The sequence below is a fragment of the Hesperophylax consimilis genome, chromosome 28, assembly GCF_061612785.1.
Source record: "Hesperophylax consimilis isolate HC1 chromosome 28, BYU_Hcon_1.0, whole genome shotgun sequence".
Taxonomy (NCBI): Eukaryota; Metazoa; Arthropoda; class Insecta; order Trichoptera; family Limnephilidae; genus Hesperophylax; species Hesperophylax consimilis.
Window position 1 is genome coordinate 18,893,024 of NC_142863.1, and position 22,435 is coordinate 18,915,458.

Below are 22,435 nucleotides of genomic sequence, written 5' to 3' on the forward strand. Positions count from 1 at the left end.
CTCGAGATGATTTGCATTTGATTCACTCAAGTGAATTTTAATAATTTCAATGCATTGTTGAAGCGTGTATTGTTCCTCGTCGACTCCTCGCCACCACACAGGCCAATGAAGTGATATGTCTTCTCAAGAGAGAATTTCGAAATTTTGAAAATGCTCGATCTATTTCAGCAGAAGTGAGATAAATTGAGCTTTGGACTATTCCCACTACAACGTATCATTCCATGACCGTAACCGTAACGACACATGCAAAAAAATCTGTCTATGACAGGGGATCCCAACCCCGAACGATTCGTATGTGCCCGCCACTATTCGACAGTGAAATAATTTTTTCATAAACATTAATTAAAAATGTAAATTATTTTTATTTATTTGTTAAAGTTTTAATTTTTTGAGTGCCTAGGTTTATTAAATCCGTTCGTATGTTTGCGATATTGCATGTAAGAGTGGTTTCTTTGCTGACAGTACTTGTCGCAACCTATCTAGCGGCGAGCCAGACTGCACTCTTCACGCTAGCCTGGAACGGAGAGTTCTATTTGCACATCACTCCTTGTACACGCAGAAAACCCGAAGTGAACGAACGAACTGAGCCGATGAACGCCGAAGGCGCCAAAACACATGGCACATGACTCTGCCAGCTCTGTCTGTCAGTGAAAGCAATAAGCATGGCCCCGACAGCCAAACTGACAGTAGTCACGTGCTCGTACCGTCCCGATCGGTCCGGCGATCATACAAGGAGTAATGTGCAAATATTTCTCACCTGGAAACGCGTTGTTGTCATTTTGATTGCGATTGCTGTCCCGAGTTTGTCGATTAAAAATAGGTGATGCCCGCCACCCTACCGATATTTTAGAATGTGCTCTAGAGTACAAAAAGGTTGGGAACCCCTGGTCTATGAATTAATATGAAACAACGCCCACTAGACCGTTTCGTCACCGACCAACACCGTAGCGGGCCATCCGGCCAACAAATCCACGGCTAGAACGTGATGCCGGTGGCGATACGCTCCGTGCACGACACGCGACGTTGCCAAACCGGTGTGCGCAGGCGGTCCACCGCGGTGTTGCCGCGTTCGCTACGGGTTATAGCCGCGTGTGCTCTGCGTTCTTACCTAACATTAGTAGTTGTTTGAAAGTCTACGGATGCACTCGCGTTAATATGGACGACGAAATACTAATGGAATGTGTTCGTAAATATGAATTTTTATACAATCTCCAACATCCGAAATATATGGATTCACTAAAAAAAGAAATGGCTTGGAAGGAAATTTCGAAACAACTGAAACAACCAGGTATGTTATCATTTATTTAAAATGAGTAATTGCAATTATTGGCATTCAGCCGTTTTGTAGAAATCCGCTAATAGCCTCCTTGATGTCATAGGTTGTCAAACTGTACAAGAATATCTGTTTCCGTAAAAGTTGCAGTTTCTCCGCGTCATGAACTTATATAAAATGTATTTTGTTGATACAATTTTGTCCAGATATTCTTGCTTCAAATGTCTATTATACATAAATAGCTAACCTAAAATGCAGAAAGCATTTTCCACTACACGTCGTGCCTAGCAAAGACAATAGTTATAGTGGCGTTTCTTATTATCATTAATCGACTGCTGTGACATAAGGTCTAATGCCCCTAGTCCACATTGGCCCACGTTGGCGAACGCCGTGGCCAAAGTTGGCATCAAAGCTTTTAGTTAATTCACGAATAAAAACGATCATGTAGTTTAGGCGGCAAATCGAAAATGGCACATTGTAAATTGTATAAAACCAATATAACTTCATTATCTTCATTTTTTTCGAGTTAGACAGTTTTTTTTCAGTACGTAATAAAAAAAAAAAAATGAAAATACCCTATTCTGTGTTGGCCTTTTGATCTTTTTTTAAATGTGAATACCGCACAGTCCCAACTGCTCGCAACTGTATGGAGCCAGTGAGACTATGGCATCCCCAATTGTGGTACGTGTGAGGCTAACTGTAGTGGTGAGGGGAAGAGGAAGGTGGGGGAGTACCAGGGTATTCAAATCTAGTCACGAAACACGACTAAAGCCATTTAAAGCAACGTTTGTTTCAATTCTGACTGGTAGTCTTATACCAGGGCGATACTGAGAGTATCTTCCATTCTGGAACGTTCCTATATATTCTTTTAAATGAATGCATTGTGAAATCACAAATTCATCAAAAAAAAAATTACTTGCGCACTCCGAGATTTGAACCTGCGACCTTTGGATTGCTAGTTGAGAGCCTTACCCCTCGACCACGGAAGCCGTTAAATCTATATGGATGTCGAAATTATCGCAGCCGCAGCAATTTATTAATTTGTACAGCACGTTCAATTATTAATCATCATAATTCTAAAACGTGAATAATCACTCACGCAATAATCAACACTACCGTCTCCTCTGAACGCGTAATTCGAACTGAAGACGGGGCCAACGTGTGAACGCTGTTGGCGGGTTAGCGCCAAGATCCTTTGATGTGTGCACAAAAACCGACAATAATGGGGTTGTCCGGCCAATGCGTACAACGGCCAAGTGGTCATGTACACGTTAGGCCAGAGCGATAGCCCAATATGGTGAACATAACACATGGTGCACATACATTAGTCCCAGAAAAAAATTTGATAATTGGAATATAATTGAATTGAATTGGAATATATATTCTTGAATATAGCTTTTCCCATTTTTGTGTTCGACAAAATACCACTATCACCATGTTAGTCGAAAGCACCAACGTCTACAGCTATGAAGTAACAATTTATGTCCACCAAAGACAAAAGTAAAATAGACAACGTTTTTTTTACAATTAAAATTGCATTAACATGCTTAACGTCTATAACACCTACACAGTTAGGAAAATTCCATTTATACCAAAATTCTTCAATATTTTTTCCCATTGTTCTGTGCTATGCTTGGGAAGATTTTCTCAAAATATGTTTATTATTACAGCATCAGAACCTTCTAACACGTGTCACAGAACATATTCCCAGACGATAGCTAAAAGCAATGGTTATAAATGAATCACCAACTTTGCTGTGTACCTGCAAACAAAATATTAATACCTATGTAATTATTTTTTCACAGCTGTAGCGTGTAGACAAAGATGGCAAGGGCTAAGGGATGCGTACAGAAGAGCATTGAATAAAAAAAAATTCAAAAGTGGACAGGGAGCCAAAAACACAAAGAAATGGAAATACGAAGATGAAATGTCGTTTGTTTCTTCGTTTATCATGGAAAGAAAAACTTTAGAGTCCGTCGAGCCGACAAGCGACGATGAAGAACCTAGCAATAATGATGAAGCAATTGAAATCCAGATTCCTAACCTCGACAATGGGATGAACAATACTAGTGCTGTAGATTTTGCTAGTTGTAAGAATACTACGGATATTGAAATTCAGAATGAAGATGAAATGAAAGTCCGTCATATATCCTCACAACCACAATATAATCAAACAAAAAAGGCAAAGACAATGATGAAGAGGGCTAAAGTTCTGCCAGTACAGTCAGCATCCGCCCTGTTGATGGCCAGATTATTAGACGAGCAAAACAAACATCCACAACAACATGAGCACGGTGAACTAGATCGTTTCTTTTTAAATATATCAGACACAGTGAGAAAGTTTTCACCGTACCTACAAGCCGTGGCAAAAAACAAAATATTTAGTTTAGTTTCCGAAATGGAATTGCAGCAGCTTGCACCACCTAGTTCTACAACTTCATCTCTATATGCATTTACTCCATCTCCGGCATTGACATCGTCAAGTGTTCAAGCAAGTGCTACACCCATGCCTACGTCTCCTGAGAATTAGAATACGTCTACTAACAATTGGAATGATCAGTCTGAAAATGTTTTTAAATAATATATGACTAGAAAAAATAGCGTTAAATTTTTTGATTTGAATAAAATTGTGTCGCGAAACTGCGACTCTACTGTATTAGAAGGTACTGTTGGAAAGCCCAATGCGAAACACCCGAAGGACCAGTCCTTACCAGAACTGTGTTAATTGCAATTGTGTTATTGGGACAATCTATTTTTATGCATTCGCTAAACTAGATGGACAGTAATCCTCATGTTTTAATCCTGGGCTTCTGGAACATAAGATAAGCCCAGATTGGAGTCTGGAGTATAGGAAAAAAATAGTGACCGGATAAATCATCACAATGATAATTCATCACATATAAAGTCATGGAAAGTGATGAAACAAAAACTTTATTAACTGGGTTAATTAGGTTAGGTTTAAAAATTACTTTTTTTCATCGTTTCTAATGACTTTATATCACTTTTTAAAAGTGTGTTGAATTGTCACTGTGTTGAGTTATGATAGAACCGAAAAAAATAGACTCACCTGTCGCATTTGGTGCCACAAAGCCTTCCAGATTCTGGATACTTCACTTGAAATATGAATGTTAAAATCAAAAATAGTTATACCACAAAATTGACTCCAAATTTGACCAGTTTCCCGCTTGTACTGCAAGTTTCCAATCACTGTGTATAAAAGCGAGTTTTTGCAGTACATTCCACAGTGGAGTGTTCAAATAAGATTTTTTGATTTGATGTGAAAACTGCACCAGTTTCCACTGCCAGAAATCAATGGGAATTTGGCAAGGAGATGGGAAGATGAAGGTTGGTACATTTCATTGAAATTGATGTGTTTAAGGAATGTACCAACCTTCACCATTCCTTAAACTCGTCCATTTCAATGGAATGTGATAAACTAGCATCATAGCTATGAAAAGATTTTCTGGCATTTATAACCTCCTACAAATCACTCTTACTAATCTTATTTCTTTCCTTAAAAAGACACCCCACACAGCATCCCTAAAGATGAAATAGGACTCTTGTGTTTTTTCATGTTAGTCCCAACATCTTGAAGCCAGTGGGTCTGCGACATCGAGGAAGGAGATGAGGAAGAGGAAGTTAAGTACCTGGTTATTCATCTGGTCACCAAACCCGCTGACTAATGCCATTTCAAGCATTGATTCTAAATTGTGAAGTTAAATAAAAAATATGTGAAAAAAACATTTTTTATTGTAATAAATTTTTTATTTTGCAATATTTTTGCTGTGGATAAACGATTTTTAAAACTTTCTTATTAAATAAACATAATATACAGCTAAAATTTTAAAACAATATATTATTATTTGTACATTATTAATATTACATAATTTGTAATTCACAATAAACTCTTATAAATGGTTATCGCAAAAAAAATATAATTACATATTTAAAACATAAATTATTACACACTTCAACCAGGCGAAAATAGGGTCCCATTCGAGAAAATGGATTTTGCTTTTAACCGCAATATCTTGGAAAATAATACATATATATGATTGATTTTTATTTTTTTACATAGTGAAGTTAAAGCGTCTCATCTCCAATGCCATAATTTTGAGGATGTTATTACCCACTCTACAGTTTAAGTTTTAGTATATCCTTTCCTTTTGATTAAATATTCTTCCACACAAGAAACAAGATGATAAGAAAATTGGAGACTTGTATCACTTTGTTTATACATACAGGGTGTATCAGCAAGTACCCGACAATCTTTAACCAGCTATTCCTTAGCACATTTGGAGTAAAAAATGTTAAGGGCGCTTTGTTGTCCAGTAACATTTCTTTTCCATTAAAAACAAAAAATAAATAAAAAATCTACACTCCGCCACTGTCATTTGCATTGTTTCTCGTGTTCAACAGCTGTTATTAGCAAGTGTGTCAAAAAGTGTCCTCGCTCTTTCGTACACACTAAATAATAATAGTTAAAAATGAGAAGAATGGTGCCGTGCCATTTCGTTGTGATTGTAAAAACGCGCCAACGTAGGTATGTACGTACATTATTCAACGAAACTCGAACAAAATATTACCAGACAGGTTTTCAAACTTTGACAAAGGATAAAACATTGGTGACATGTGGTGAAAATATGAATAGTAAATTTTTTATTAAAAAAAAATGTTACCAGACAGCAAAGTGCCTATAACATTTTTTACTCCAAATGTGCTAAGGAATAGCTGGTTAAAGTTTGTCGGGTACGTGCCGATACATATTTATAGTTAGGACCTGCACAAAAAGATTGGTTTACAATATTCATATAGAATTATCGGACAGAAATGTATTTACAACCAATGTTAGAACTACCCTCCTGCCGGAAGCGTGTTAATAAATAAAAACTTTGTTAAATAGGAAGAAAATATAATTAACATTAAATTTGTTCGTAATTATAAATAATTCATTTTGTGCAAACACTCATAAATAGGTACTCAATGTTTTAAACAATTTAAAAATAAATAAATATATGCAAAAGGTTTACACAATTTGAAAGCACCGTAATGATTAAATTACAATAATATTTAAAGTTTTATTAACATTGCATAAATCGAGCAATCAGATTTGATCCAAACAGCACATACTTAGGATTGTGTGTATTGGTGTGTACTGTTCCTTCCGACAGTGATGTACTTGCGAAACGTCACTGAGAAACAGCATTTTGTCTTGCTTACTTCCACTTATTCTTTTTAGCGAAATAGGGACAACAAATGTTATGTAATGTTGAATTTTGAAAGTTTTAATATTTTTTATTGTATTACAAATTAGTGAACTTTATCAATTTCACTCAATTCTTTTATGCTAGCAATGCATTTGTGTGAGTATTTTGTTTATGTGTGACTGCAATACTTATTCCTAGAAAGGTCTACGCCAATTTGAAAGAAAACTGATATCGCCAAATCATATACTTCTATTGGTTTGTCAATTCAGTGCATGGCATATTTTAAGGCGGGTTTATTACGTACAAAATGTTTTGTTTTTTTTTTTTAAACATTTAATTACACAAAACAAATGTGTTCTACTGTCTATGTTTTGTGTAAATGTTTAAAAAACAAAACATTTTATGCGCAAGAGACCCGCATAAATGTGTACGACTGGCAAACAAAGAAGAAATGATATTTTATTACAGATTAACAAGCCTATCTGTGCATACAGCCAAAAGTGGAACTAACAAACGGTGCAAACTAACAAAAATGGAACCTATGAAAGAACAGACCTTAGAAAAAAGAAACAAGGGAGATAGGCCATGAATTTTTATTAGTATGAAACCGAGCGCGCAAAGCGTGTTGCCAACTTTGTTCACCCATACTACTGCAAATCACATCTATGCACTGCGGTGCCCCGACTTTGTTTCCACCAAACCAAACGCATAAGTTTCATTGACTCCGCAACTTTGACAGTTCGTGTAATTTGCTCCCTTTGTTTCTATGATCTATGGTATTGCTGTACAGTTATTATCAGCAATTCAATTTATTTGAAAAGGATTGCTTAGCATTGTTCATTGTTTAGATAAGTAGGTACCGAGTATGCATTTTTTAAATGAAAATTATAAGTAGGTACCTACTGAATTTAAATAACTTTTTTTAAGGCGATGCACTACGTCGTGTAATATTTTAAATTGAGCCGCTATCAATAACAACCCTTACGTAGATGGCGATAAGGTTTAAATTCCCGCTTAACACCATCCGCCTGTTTTGATTTATGCAAGAAAGAAACATGGCCAAAAAGTGCCTTTTATTTTATTTTGTGGATGTTCAGGCATAAATATTAAAAAAATTTTCGATCATTTTATAAATAACTTAATTCGCCACATTATACAATAAAATCGTAATCGAAAATAGTTTCGTAAGTAGGAGATTTTGAACTTTAAAGCAGTTTTCATAGGCCTTATACATTATTTTTTCTGGGCTTATAAAAAGACTTATCTAAAAAATACTCGATCATTTTAAAGGCCAAGATGTATTCTACTCGCAGTATTTAATTAAAGCATCTGAAACATTTCTAGGCGACCAAATTTTTAAACCAAAAACACATGATTTTGCATTACTACGTATGGCATCGCCTTAATTACCTACCACAGTTTGAAGAGATGGATATATGTTATTAAAGAATGTCGCAAACGGTGAATTCTGGCATGTTGAAATTTGCACAGCATTTTTTTGTTTAACACAACTACATTTATGTATTTTCGTCTCGCAGTATCGTTTTCATCGTGAACTGAGGAGCTTTGAAATATCCGGTTGACTGTCAAAAATATGATAAATGTGGGAAAGTGCCAGCTAAGATTTTTCAAACATTAAAATTATATTTTAATTAATGACAAGTTAATTTTAACAGTTAATTTCAAAAGCACAATTGAAAAAATTTATTATATACACTGTGCAAAATCTCACTTTTCATGTAAATTGGGCATTTCATCAGCGTTTCATTAATTACATTGTTAATTTTATTGTCATTCAGAATAGAAATTTATTTTGCGATTACAGCACTAGAGCTCCTTATAATCCTGCTTGGGCAGTACCTGGTTATGCAGAACTGATCACCAAACACGGCTAAAGCCATTTCTAGCAACGTTTCGATTTTTCGATTCTGAACGGCGATACTGGTAGTATGTTTCTTTAAAAATAATAATTTAAAAGTTACCAATGCCACAAAAACCGTTTATTTTTAATGTTATGTTTTTGCTATTATTTATGGTAGTCCTTGAATAAAATATAACAGGGCTGTGAAAAATCTACAATAATAATAAATAAACTAATTAGCTTCATCTAATTTCTTTTCGTTCCAAATGTGGCTCACAATAGCCAAGGCACCTCCAGGAATAAAGCGAACAAAGTTATCACCAGCTAGCGGTCCCAGGGCGTACATGCCCTTGGGGGCGTTCAGAACGGAATGTGACACTTTATCTATGGCCATTGGATTGTTCCTACAGTCTATGGGCTTTGTTGGACAAACCCCCAAACCAATACCACATCCCTGCAATTCTTTATCACAAAATTCATTAGTTCTGTCTTTAATATCTGTGGTTTTGAAACCGTTTACTAAGGCAACTATATTATCTGTGGTGACACCATTTGTAACTTTGTCTGTGGCTTTGACACCATTAGCGACTGTAATATTTGTTACTAAGCCATTAGAAATTTTATCCGTGGCTTGATCATCATTATTCAAACTATAAGCATCTGTATTGTTAATATCTGCGCTTTTGACACCATTAGTAACTTTGTCCGTGGTTTTGACACCATCAGTAACTTTATCTGTAGCTTTGACTCCGTTAACTAAGCCATTAGTGACTGTACCATTTGTTACAAAACCGTTAGAAACTTTATCCGTGACTTTTACACAATTGTTTAAACTATAAGCATCTGTGGTTTTGACACCGTTGCTAACTTCCGCGCTTTTGACACCATTAACTAAACCACTAGTGACTGTAGCAACAACTTTTGTAACGTTACCAAAACCATTAGAGACTTTGCCATCATTATTCACACTATAAGCATCTGAGTTGACAATATCAGTGTTTTTAACACCGTTAACTAAACTAGTAACTTTAACATCATCAACTTTAATATCTCCATTCAATAAATGTTTTCCGCTACCCTTTTCAACGGCAACTATCTCATCATCGATCATCTTAGTCTTCTCACAAATTCTTTCGACATCTTCTAAAGCACTTTTCTTTACATTTCTATCGTCCATTCTGGCCTTTTGTAGCCCCTGCCCGACAATATTCTTCAAATTATACCACTGCGTTTTCAGAAAGCAGCTTTTGGTCGTGTATTCTGTTTGCACCGGGGGTTTTCTTCGATTTTGATTCTTGTACGAGCATTTAATGCACATTTCCGTAGGGTGCGGCATTAATTTTCCGTTGCTGTCATTGTTTGTAAGACTCATCTCGAAGGTTTGCTCTTTCTTGATGCTGGAAACTGGCGGAACATCGGTCTTCTCAATTTCCACGTCCAAATTCCAGGTGATGTAGCTATCCTCGAAGTTGTCCGGTAAGAAGTTCAAATCTGGGCGCGAACCTATCAGAACCACGCAAAGAGATACATCGATGTCAACGGCTTCGTTTGTCTTGGTGTTGAGCAGTTTGACGGACCTGTGGGTGATGATTTCCGTGGGGTTGTCGGTCTCCAAAGCCAGACGGCCGTTGTGGTGGATTTCGAGCAACACGTGGTCGGGAAGCGCCGTGTAAAGCGGCTGATTTCCTGATACTCCGGTCTTCATCATCTCGTGCACCTACAAACAGAAAAAATTACATCAAACATACTAATTTCAATTGTCTGTGTTGCGCATTACTCCTGCGCAAAATCTGATTCATTTAACTATTTTATTTTATCTTTTATCTAATTTAACTCAAGTGTCATTTTCAGCAGAATTTAAGTGTCATTTGGTAGCAGAAGTCGGGGACGCCCGAGGAAGACATGGCACGATCAAGTGAATCAGATACTCGAGTCGGGCCATGTCAAGAGTAAGAATAATAGAAGAGTATGTATGAATGTGAATGAGGCAAGAAGTGTGTACCAAGACCGAGTTGTCTACCCCTGCGGGGAAACGGCGTGATGGTTAGTTGGTTAGTTAGTTAGTCATTTTCAAAATTGATTGTGCAAAGAATTCAGACAAGCGTTTAAAGGTACCTACCTACATATAATTTTTAACTTTTAATAGAAAATTATTTTAATTAGTGGCATTTTCAAAATTGGAACTGATTTGCCAAGAATTCAGACTTTTCTGACATTTTTCATGGGTCTTCGATAGTATATAATAAACGTGGAGTGGAAGGCGCCAATAGCTCTAGGAAATATATATTTAATTACGGTACAAATGCTTTTAAATACACATTTTTATTTAAAAAAAGATTACAAATATGAAGATGATGAAGACGCCACCATGGCTTCAATGTCCCTCCTTGTAGGCCGAAGAATAAAGAAGAAAACTACAAGTTCCTTCCATACAAATTTGAATGGAAACAAATGTTTAATTTAGCTCAATAGCTCAGCGCTCTGTCTCACTTACACTCGCCTGACATTGCATATCTCCATCCCATTGAATTTGATATTGGAAATTTATGCCTCGATTAGGTAAATATTCACATCACGAAACACGTCCAAAAGGCAATTCTGGTTTTCTCCTTTATTATGGTTATGTTGAGGCAGACAGTTGATAGCCTAGAGAAGTTTAAATGTGAGATTCATACCTGATGATACTCAGGATACAGGTCCTTGGGCAGGCTCTTCAGCGCTGTGGAGGCGCCTCGATAGGCGTGCGCCACCGGCAGGCCGCTTGCCTTCAGCCGCAGGATGGCATCAGCCGCACTAAGGCCGGAACCGATCACCAGCACGGGCAGCGGGTTCTCTCCAGCTGGAACCAAACACAGATAACATTTAGAGAATAGAAGAAAGAATGCCAGATGGAAGGACAACACAAATCTAGACCAAGTGGAGGCAAGATTGAGCACGAGACCATCATAAGATCATGTAACTCCCAAGATTGTGAAGGGCTGGACTTGCTTAGAGAATGCCAGATGAGGTTTCTCTACCTGAGGCAATATGGCTACTACCCGTGGCTCCATCCTACTGACTTTCTTCGAGGTACACTCGGAATCAACCATCTACAGGTCAACAGGGATGTGTATTGCTACACATTTCTTCAAGCTGATTAGAGCATTCATTTCTATGTTCTCAATGGTTATCTCCGTCATCCACAGCATTGACTGTTCTATCTCCCGGCCTGCAAAACTAACTTGCCAATGGTCATGCCAGTGGGGAGAGTAATCTGTTAAACAGAATTAATTTATGTATATACATTTAGCTTCAATGAAGTAGCTTTTAAAAGGCAAGCTTTGTTGCTACTAGTATAATTGATACGCACAACTTTGAAATGACATGACACACGTGATGAGTGTGTGGATGCCCCAGTGGAAGCGACCTAGAGTTGGACCGAGGAAGAAGTAGATAGACTGTGTGGAAGAGGAGGCGAATGGCGAGGGTCTGCGGCCAGTGGAAAACATTTGTGAAGGAGGCCAAATCCCATCCTGGGATGTATCATATATAACTTAATCAAAAGATGTCCTGCGTAAAATACCAAGATTGCCAATTGTCCGGAGCCAGTGCGTCTATGACATTCCCTCTTTGGGTATGTTTGGAGGCTCAGGGGAGTGAAAGGGGAAAACAAGGGGAAGAGGAGGTTTCGGAAGAACCTGGCTATTCAGATATGTATAGTCACCACAGACGACTAAAGCCATTTCAAGAAACGTTTCGATTTAGAATGTCAGTCTTTCACCATGGATACACTGAGAGTACCACCTACTTATTACCACTCTTGAAACGTGCCGCAAATATACTACGTTATCACACATACTAATTTCTGTTGTGGGTCGGTCTGTGAGTGATCATAACTCCGATTCAATAAACTCAGATTTGTTTTGAATTTAAGTATCATTTTCAAAATTGTTACTGATTGTGTCAAGAATTCACAAAAGCGATAAAGTGCCTACCTACTAAATAATATTTTTTTACCAGAAAATTATTTTAATTTAATAAATTTGAAAAGTTTAAATTTCTTAATATTCACTAAGAATGAAGTTGATTTTTCAAGTTCTGTGGAGATTTTATTCAAGTTTTTTCTGTTACTATATCATTATCAGCCAGTTGTTTCACAAATTTGAAATAATAAAAGAACTATGAACTTTGAAACTTGATGAATTATTCTCTGAAACAACCCGTCCTAAGTAAAGTTAGATTTTGTAATTTTTCAAGAAAGCATTATTTACTAACATTATATCGTGTCATTTTTCATGAGTCGTTAATTAATTATACAAATAAGTTTAACTAAATTTATTACGCACATCAGGCTTGGAATCTACGATATCTGGATTTGTAGATAAGGATTTTAACTGCTATAGATAGAGGTTGGAAATTTTGAAACTTATTACTGGCAAATCTTTTGTCCCACCTGTTTCCTTAGCCTTCTCCAGGGCGTCAAGTGCCGTCTTCAGCTGGGGAGGGGACCTGACAGCGGCCAGCGGGTTCAAGGGTCCCGAGCTGTCAGGGCCTCCCGCAGCAGGGGGATTGGGGGCCCCCGAGGCCAGCGGGATCGGGCGGTCCGAGGCCCCCGTGGCCAGCACCACCCGCGAACACACATAGTGGAACGGGGCCTTCTTCGAAGTGTCATAACTGTAAAAAGAATTTAAAAATTTATTGGTACATTTTATCATAATATGTCTCCATACAGGAGGCCCGAAGGGAAATATTCCTGCGAAAATCCGCAGGAATATTCTGGAAACTGGGAATACTGCGGGAATATTCAGGATAAACATAAAATTCAGGATGGCTACTACCCATCCCTTAATGTAAATTTGTTAGATGTTAGAAAAAATGCTGGACCTGATAATATTCCACCGGTGTTAATTAAGGAATGTTTAAACGGCCTAACTGTTCCTCTTTTCCTAATTTTTAATCAGTCTCTAGAAACAGGTTGTTTCCCTGATACATGGAAACACAGTTTTCTTACCCCTATTTTTAAAAAAGGGGACAAAACGGACATTACAAATTATAGACCGATATGTATCCAATCAGCGATACCCAAACTTTTTGAAAAAATTGTACTCTCTAAGATAACTTCCAACATACAAAAAATTATAACTTCCTACCAACATGGCTTTTGTTCAAATAAATCTACTTTAACTAATTTACTAATATACGAAAACTTCATATCCAATTCTTTAGCAAACAGATGCCAGGTTGACTCAATATACACTGATTTTAGCAAGGCCTTTGATAAGGTGTGTCACAAAATATTAATTAATAAATTAGCCACACTTGGAGTTTATGGTAGTTTATTAAATTGGTTTATTAGTTATTTGTCCAATAGAAGTCTAAGTGTGAAAATAAATGGCACAAATTCATACACATTTATAGCCACAAGTGGAGTGCCACAAGGCTCTCATTTAGGGCCCATTTTGTTTATTATATTCATAAATGACATTGTTGATATATTTACTAACATAAAAGTATTACTTTTTGCTGATGATTTGAAACTTTATAAAGAGATTAATAACATAAATGATTGCATTATATTACAAACTAATTTGAGAAATCTTTCTGAATGGTGCTCTATCAACAAACTTGCATTGAACATAAAGAAATGTCAGTTCATTAATTTTTACAGAAAAAATAATCCAATATTTTTTCAATATACATTAAATGATAAAAACTTAAATTGCGTCAGTGAAATTATTGACCTAGGTATATTGTTCGATAGCAAACTAACTTTTGTGTATCATATTAATAACATTATCAATAAGGCTCTTAAGACTCTTGGATTTGTTTTGAGAATTTCAAAAGACTTCAATAATTTAGGCACATTTATCATGTTGTACAAAACCCTTGTTAGATGCCAACTAGAGTATAACTCTACATTATGGTCTCCCTTTTACAATATTCATTCCGATAATATTGAAAAGATTCAACATAAGTTCTTGAAGTATATAAACTATAAATTGCATATTCCTGTAGAAAACATTGATTATAACTACTTACTAGATAAATTGTCCTTATTAAAACTTTCTGAAAGAAGAATAAATACAGATTTAATAGTACTACATAAAATACTTCATTACAAAATTGACTGTCCTGAGTTACTCCAATTAATCAGCATCCACATACCCAAAAGATCTTGCCGAAATTTACTACCCTTTTATTTTTACAACACAAGGACACTGTCTTATCAAAATTCCCCAATTCCAAGACTTCACAGTCTCGGAAATAAATACTCTGATCTGGGAGATATATTTCATCTTAAAAATAATCAATATAAATATTGTTTATTTCAATTCTTTTATAGATCGAGACACAAATAGACATCTATAATTTCCGCAATATATATATTTTTATTTTTATTTTGAATATCTATTTATGTGAGACTTCTTATCATTTTTACTAATGTATCTTATTTTATTATATGCTTTTGTTGTAACATTTAATATTTTTTTCTTTTTTCGTTGTATTATGTTTCCTTTATTGTTTTAATTTTGTAGAATCTATAATAACTGTGATACTCTACTATTAAACTTTGTGGTGTGTAAAAGCCCATTAGGGCGTGTAATAATAATAATAATAAATAAAGGAAATATTCCAGAAACAGGGAATACTACGGGAATATTCAGGATAGAGGGAATATTCCGGAAACAGGGAATACTGCGGGAATATTCAGGATAAAGAGAATATTCCGGAAACAGGGAATACTGCGGGAATATCCAGGAAAAAGGTAATAATGCGGGAATATTTCGGAAACAGAGAATACTGCGGGAATATTCTGGAAAAAGGGAATACTGCAGGAATTTTCATCTAATGATGAAATCCCCAGACTAACCACTGAGGTTGTCCCCTACAATGAAACATCATTTTATTTACAAATGCATCATATTAATTAGAGATGAGGACTAAAATTTGACTAAGATTAAGAAAGGGAGGCTTAGATGGTTTGGGCATGTAGAGCGAATGAACGAAGAAAGGAGTGTAAGGAGAATTTATGACGCAAATGTGAATGATAGAAGAAGTCGGGGACGCCCGAGGAAGACATGGCACGATCAAGTGAATCAGTTACTTGTTTCGGGGCATGTCAAGAGTCAGAATAATAGAAAAGTATGTATGAATGTGAACGAGGCGAGGAGTGCGTGCCAAGACCGAGTTGTTTGGCGGTCCGTCCTCTCTGCCTACCCCTGCGGTTATGAATTATTGTACTGCGTGTGATGTCTGTACAATACTGTAATATTGTAATTTGAATAGTGGAAAAAAACACTTCTACACATAGATTATTTTTCTCTATTATTATGCAGATAGATAGAACTAAATGCATACATAAAGGTTGGATAATTCAAAGTCCCGGCAAATTTAATGACCATTAAATCGATGAACGATATTTGTGTAGACTTGAGATATAATATACCGTTATAATTTACAGCGTTAAGGTGATTTTTCACAAAAATGGCACAATACAATTTTCCAATTAAGATCATTAACGATGGACAATGATTTTGAACATCAGCCAACTTGTTCACCACCAGAAGCTAACACATTACTGGTAGAGGAGGTACAGAGGCGGAGGCTCTGTTTCAAGTATCGGAGACAACTCACCCAGAAACACACCACGCAGCGGTGGTGGGATGGTCCACGGAGTCAGGACCCGACTCTGCCTTCCCCACCAGCTTGATGGGCTTCACGGAGGTCACCATGGTGTGGTTGCGGAAGAATCGCTGGAATTGAAAGGGGATATTTGTTATTTATTTATTTATTAACGGACATCGTCCAAATTACAAAATAATAACACAAATAAAGTAAAAATAAAAATACAGGATTAGACAAAGGTACATGAAAGCAAAGACGTAAGGCAGATATAATATAAGAAAATAAAGTGACAAGTGGAATCAAGTCAAGAATACGCCGTGGGTCAGGACCACAGGACACTTATAATATTCCGTCACTTGTTTAGCGACTGGCAAAAATCATTCAGACTTATCCCAAAAAGTTAAGGTTTTGACTTGAGTTGACCAGTCTACACATTCTGGACAATGGTGAATAATATCCATAATTTGTCGAATGATGGTTGAGGAAGAGCAGTTCATTATTTCTGAGTCTGTGCGAGGGGATATTGAAGGAAATGAGTTGCAGTAGAGTAGGTGAATCAATAATACCATTTATAATTCTGAAGAAGCAAATGAGGTCATTTCTTTCCCGACGGACTTCCAAAGGAGAGAGGTTTAGAGTTAGTTCAATTTCATCATATGAGTATTTGCCTTTTTCTAATCCTAGCCTCCTAGCAATCCCTCTTAAGAACCGATGTTGAACAGATTCAATGCGTCGAATGTGGACAGCATAAAAAGGAGACCAGATAACACAAGCATATTCAAGATGGGGGCGAACCAAGGAGCAGTAAAGAGTTCTAAGGGTATTTACGTTTTTGAAGTCCGAAGTGATTCTAGTGATGAAACCAAGATGTAACAGTTGTTAAGCAAATATTATTGAGTTTGTATTCGAAGACAATCGGTTTTTTTGATCTATAGAAGGACATAATTTTGCATTTATCGACATTTAGTTTCAAACAATTAATTTTACACCAAAGAGTCGATATTCGATTGGAAAAGAAGGCAGTCATCGTGATTTTTTATTATTTTTAGAATCTTATTGTCGTCCGCAAAAAGCCAAAAGCGTGTATGAGAAAAAATACTAATAATGTTGTTTATAAACAAGTTAAAAAGAAGCGGTGCTAGATGTGCTCCTTGAGGTACGCCGGACGTTACTTCAATAATAGTAGATGAAACTAAATGGCATTAATCTATCCATTCTGGAAGAGCTAGGCGTTCAAAATGGACCATCAGCTGTCTGCCTACAACGTATCCTAAGATATTTTGCACATATTGCTTGCCAAACTGAGAACTCCAACCTAGAGAAACTCAAGAAGGCTGGCAAAGTGGAAGATGACAGAAGCTTGAAGGAAGATCACAGGATTATTATTTAACCTCTTGTTCACCAATGGTCACCAACAATATGGAAGATCTACGGTCTCTCGTGTCTAGAATGAATGAAGTATGTATGAAGAATGGGTTAATGATGAATCTAAGTAAGTCTTAAGTCATGCTTAGATGGTTTGGGCAAGTATAGTTGTTAGAGAGTTGTCCTGGTAAGACTAGGTTCAATCCTCGTCAAATAAGTCACCCCTTTCTCTTCTTCCTTTTAATGTTGTTAATTTTAGTTCCTTGAGTCTATCTACGTATTGCGGGTCTATCATCTAGTATCATGCCGTTACACGGTGGCTCACCTGAATGCCCGTCTGGTTAACATATCGCTCATAGTAGGCGGCCACAGCGCGCACCGGCGCTCTCTGGTCAGGGCGTGCACCAGGGATTGTCTCCCGCTGAGGTAGTGCCATCCAGCGGGCGGGGCTCAGGGTGGCCACGCAGGGGTCCAGGCGGTGCCACAGTCCCCCCGGGCGTCCCCTACCCAGCACCACGTGGTCTATCTGAAATCAAACATTTTGAACGTTAGTTATCTCGTCCCAGGAGGGGCTAAAAGAAAAGATTAACCGCTTCAAGGAAGACACGAAAAGCAACAGGAATCAAAATGAGCACTTTAACCACCAGCTTGCCCCACATTTTAACAAAAAGGTCAGGATTGCCCGGGAAAAAACGTTAACTCATTACAAAGAATTTACCGTAATTACGTTATTTTCTATGTAAGTTTATAATGATAATATTTGTTTTCCATAGATAATTTTTTTTTTTTTTTTAATATTAACTCCACACAGGAGGCCCTGAAGAAAATAATTTCCCTCAGGGCCTATGTCATCTTTGGGGATGCTGTGTGGAGGGTCTTTTTGTGGAGAGGAAGGAGTGAACATGGGTCTTGAAGAGTCCCATGTTGTAGGAGGGAGGAAACACAGAGGCCGGCAGTTCGTTCCACAGCCGAGCTGTTGAACTTAAGAACGAATCGTAGAAGCGACCCGTTCTCATGTGACAAGTGTCAACCGTGTACAAATGTTGGGCGCGCGTTTTGCGTGTATCTCGACTACGCACCGGTGCCGAAGGGATCAATGACGCTAGTTCCTCAGAACATCTTCCATTGTAATACCGATAGAACAAGGACAGCATACCTACCTGACGCCTGTGCTCTAAAGATTGCAGTCCGTTTGTTAAGATTGGGGAATCTATCAAACGGACCGCCCGTTTTTGCACAGAGTCAAGGGTTTTTTTCAGGTATTTAGGGGCTCCGGACCAGAGATGGCTGCCAAATTCGATAGTAGAGCGCACTTGCGAATAAACAGACAATGTGAAAAAAAAAAAAAACATTTTTATCGTAATCAGTTTTATATTCATAAAAGGTTTTTTTTTTAAACGTGCGTTATGGATACTATTTTTTTATTATAGATGCATCCTTCTTCTTTTGATTGATACCAAAAACAGTTATACGTCTTCCTAAAATGTTAAAAGTTACAAGCTTTCATGCGCTTTCAAATATTTCTATGCAGGCAAAAAAAGCGGCGTGTTTTGCTAAATGACAGTATAAAGATGCGCTGACACGTTGGCGGTGGAATTTTAACAAAAGGTAAATAAAAAAAGCATGTTTTAAATAAAATTAAAATATCATTCGCTTAACCAACTATACTATAATTTAAATGATTATTAACTTATTGTTTTTTATGTAAACAAACGACCGACAGCGTTGAAACAAGATTCAGTTACGTCTGAAGATATTCGTTAATAATTTACACAAAATATATTAATAATTTTTGTACTAATAGAAGCGGGAAAGAATAAGTAACGATTTAACATATTATGATTTTATAAAAATAAAGTGGTACCTCGACATACGAGTGCCCCATCATACGAGTTTTTCGAGATACGAGTTGGCGAGCGAGTGATTTTTTGCTTTGAGTTACGAGCGAAATTCGAGATACGAGTTAGGTTTAGCAGGTCAGCCGGTATGTCGATATGAACCCGGTATGTCAGTAGAGGAGGAGATTGTGTCTCTGGGGAAATCCATGGGTCTAGAGGTGGAAGAGAGAGACGTGAACGAACTCGTCGAGGAACTGACGACTGAGGAGATACAAGAGTTACAGTCACAGCAGCATACGGATGTTATGCAAGAAATTGGTTTCGAGGAGTCAGAGGAGGAGGAGGTTATTTCCACAAGTGAGATAAAGGAGATCTTAGGAATGTGGGAGAGAGTTTCACAGTTCGTGGAAAAGAAACAGTTGCAACAAGTCGTGCATCTGATCTTTTTAACTTGCCTAACTCATTTCCGGAACATTCTGAGAGGGAGGAAGAAACAAACCTCCTTGGACATGTTTTTTTCTAAACGGCCTACAGGTGAAAGCGAGAAAAATGTAGCGAAAAAGGCAAAGACCAGTAAGGATATCTAATTTATTTATTTACATTTTCTTTTTCGTTTTTGTACAATAAATATTTGTCATTTATAAATACGTTTTTATTATTCAAAACCAAGTAAAAAAAAAAAATAGGGGAGACATTTTGGGGGTTGGAACGGATTAATGGTAGTCTAATTGTTTTGTATGGGGAAATCTGCATCGATATACGAGTAATTTAAGATGCGAGCAAGGTTGCGGAACGAATTAAACTCGTATGTCGAGGTACCACTGTATATTCATATTTGTACTGAAAGATCGTCTGAAACACAAAATAATACCATTACAAAACTTTGAAACTTAATAAATGTCAGGGTTATCAATCTAAAATCTTTAATAAAAGAATGTCTAATTCAGTGATTACACGGAGAATAAGTTTTATTTCTGATTTCTGAATTAGAAGAGTAACTCGGACGATTTTTGTGCGATATCGATATAAAGCAGGGTACTCACCTAACCGTGTAACATTTAACGTATCTGATACTGTATCGAGTGAGTACGTAGGCGCGAGCCTACTGCGAGCCGCTCGCGGGTGGAGCGCAGTGTGCTCGCAGCGACCCTGTTTCACTGCGAGCACACTGCGAGCACACTGCGAGCACACTGCGAGCACTAAAGGCGGATCTGGGAGCTTGTAACTGGATACGCGGTTACCGTGGACGAGCCGTACCCACTTGCAGATTGATACAGTATCAGTTACGTTACACGTTACACTCTTGGTGAGTACCCTGCTTAAAAGTGGACTATGCTGTTGAGAATGGGCAAGTGAGTGATTAAAAACAGCAGTAGGGGTTATAGGAAGAAACCAAACTCAGTGAAACATTACACTTCTTCAAGTAGAAGCCAACAACACTTATGCACTCGCTAATTACTCGTGGGATCACAACATATACCTACTTCTATTAATTACTACAAGAAGTTAAAATTAAAGTTGTGCTATTAATTCACCAAGGGCCGGTAGTTTCACAGTACCTTTAATAACAGAACTTCAATATTAACTTTGAAATTTGATGAATGGTTTTGTTTTCTCTCAAAAAAAAAAAAATAATGTAATTTTATTTTATTTTTACATTGACGAATTGAAATAAAATCATTTTAAATCGTTAATGACAAATACATTAGTAATTTAAATCGTTAATGACGAATACATTAATAATTTAAATCGTTAATGACAAATACATTGATAATTTAAATCGTTAATGACAAATACATTCAAAATTTGAATCGTTAAAGACAAATACAATAATAATTTAAATTGTGCCATTTTCGATCTGTCGCCAGAACGACATTCATTTTTATTTGTGAATATGGTGGCGTTGATTTCACTCCGGGCAGTGTCGAAAGTAAATATCTGATTGTCTCTGTAATTTGTCAACAAAAAATTATTATATGATAAAGAAAATTTAAAGGCATGTATCCCAAGGCAAATATTTTTAAATACAAATTTCAGCTACACAAATCCTACAATTTATTATAATATCCCGTGATATTTCACAGCTCTGCGCTAGTGATGCAACAGAAATGATGCAATTCATATGCAAATAATAAGGAAACATATTAAGATATTGCACAATGTTTAATTTTAATAAAAACACTTACTCGCCAAATTACACAACGGGTTAAACAATAATATCATTCATTTTTTATCTAAACATTTCAACATTTTGTGCAAGTAATGCTGATGCTATCACCCCAACGGTTGAAAACAGTGGAAATTTCCATCGTTTGACAAACTTGAATGGAGCGGCTATCTATAATATTTATTACACTGCTTCAACCATTGAGATTTGAATGGACGCTACCTACAAGAATGTACAGTCAAGTATGTATTCCTCTCTTATCGGGGGAAATTGATCTAGCATTTTCATATACATACTCCGTGGATGAACAGTTAAGATCCTTAAATACCAATCCAGAGGTTGTGGGTTCGAATACCGGAGTGCACAAATAAATTTTATTAAATGAACAGGTTTTTCTTTGTTGTTTTTCTTTCTGTAAAATGTAAGGACAGGGGAACTGTTATATCGCTACCCGGTTGAGCAGCATTGTGAGGCGGGTTAAAGTAGGGGCTGTAGGAAGGGATTTATTGATGTCTTGAAGAGGCCTGGACTCAGAAGCCGGTAGCTAGTTCCACATACGAGTTATACAAAAACAAGTCGAAGAAACGACCCTTTCTCATGAAGTCAACATCAACTGTGAACGGGTGTTCCGCTCTTGTCCGTCTAGTTTCACGCACATGCACTGGTGTGATGGAGATCAATGCTGCTAGGACCTTAGAGCAGGCTCCAATGAAATATCTTTAGAATAGACTCAGCATGCCTACATTTCTTCTATGAATTGAAGGTGGCAATCAGTCTGTTAACAACGGATAGTCATTCAGATGGACCACCCTCCTTTGCACAGAATCTAGTATTTTGGGGCTCCAGCCCAGAGGTGGCTCCCAAATTCTATTAAGGTTGGCAGCTGGTCATTATTAGAGAATCTGTTAGCCCTATACAAGACGTTTGTATTATTTAACATAAATTTAATTAATGCTTAAAAAATATATATGTGTGTACCATATTTGCGTCACTGGTGAAATACCAGCATTGAGAATCAAAATGTCGCTATAAATGGTTTTAGCCATGTTTGATGACCAGATGTGACCCAACCTTCTTCTTCCCCATCTACTTCGCTTCTCCCTTCCCTTCACCCTCACA

At 37.0% G+C, this 22,435-nt stretch overlaps 2 protein-coding genes across 2 annotated transcripts in view; one reads left to right on the forward strand and one right to left on the reverse strand.

The window, feature by feature from the left end:
* The first annotated feature begins 1,131 nt into the window (after positions 1-1,131).
* On the forward strand, positions 1,132-3,803 carry LOC149410307 (uncharacterized). The gene is made up of 2 exons (XM_089648986.1): positions 1,132-1,288; positions 3,079-3,803. Exons 1-2 carry the CDS (start codon positions 1,156-1,158, stop codon positions 3,801-3,803), a joined length of 858 nt encoding a protein of 285 aa, XP_089505112.1. The 5' UTR covers positions 1,132-1,155.
* Positions 3,804-5,061: 1,258 nt separating this feature from the next.
* LOC149410308 (oxidative stress-induced growth inhibitor 1-like) overlaps positions 5,062-22,435 on the reverse strand; it is a 125,683-nt gene continuing 108,309 nt past the window's right edge. Inside the window, exons 6-10 of the mRNA XM_089648521.1 lie at positions 17,637-17,837; positions 15,956-16,074; positions 12,774-12,994; positions 11,017-11,180; positions 5,062-10,058 (exon numbers count right to left, since the gene is read on the reverse strand). Coding sequence (XP_089504647.1) covers positions 8,574-10,058; positions 11,017-11,180; positions 12,774-12,994; positions 15,956-16,074; positions 17,637-17,837 — 2,190 coding nt within the window. The 3' untranslated portion in view covers positions 5,062-8,573. The remainder of the gene's footprint in view (positions 10,059-11,016; positions 11,181-12,773; positions 12,995-15,955; positions 16,075-17,636; positions 17,838-22,435) is intronic.

Excerpts from the sequence above, each read along its gene's own strand:
- LOC149410307 (XM_089648986.1), top strand. The coding sequence starts at position 1,156 with ATGGACGACGAAATACTAATGGAATGTGTTCGTAAATATGAATTTTTA. Across the intron at positions 1,289-3,078 it reads GAAACAACTGAAACAACCAG|CTGTAGCGTGTAGACAAAGA; the intron begins GTATGTTATCAT and ends ATTTTTTCACAG.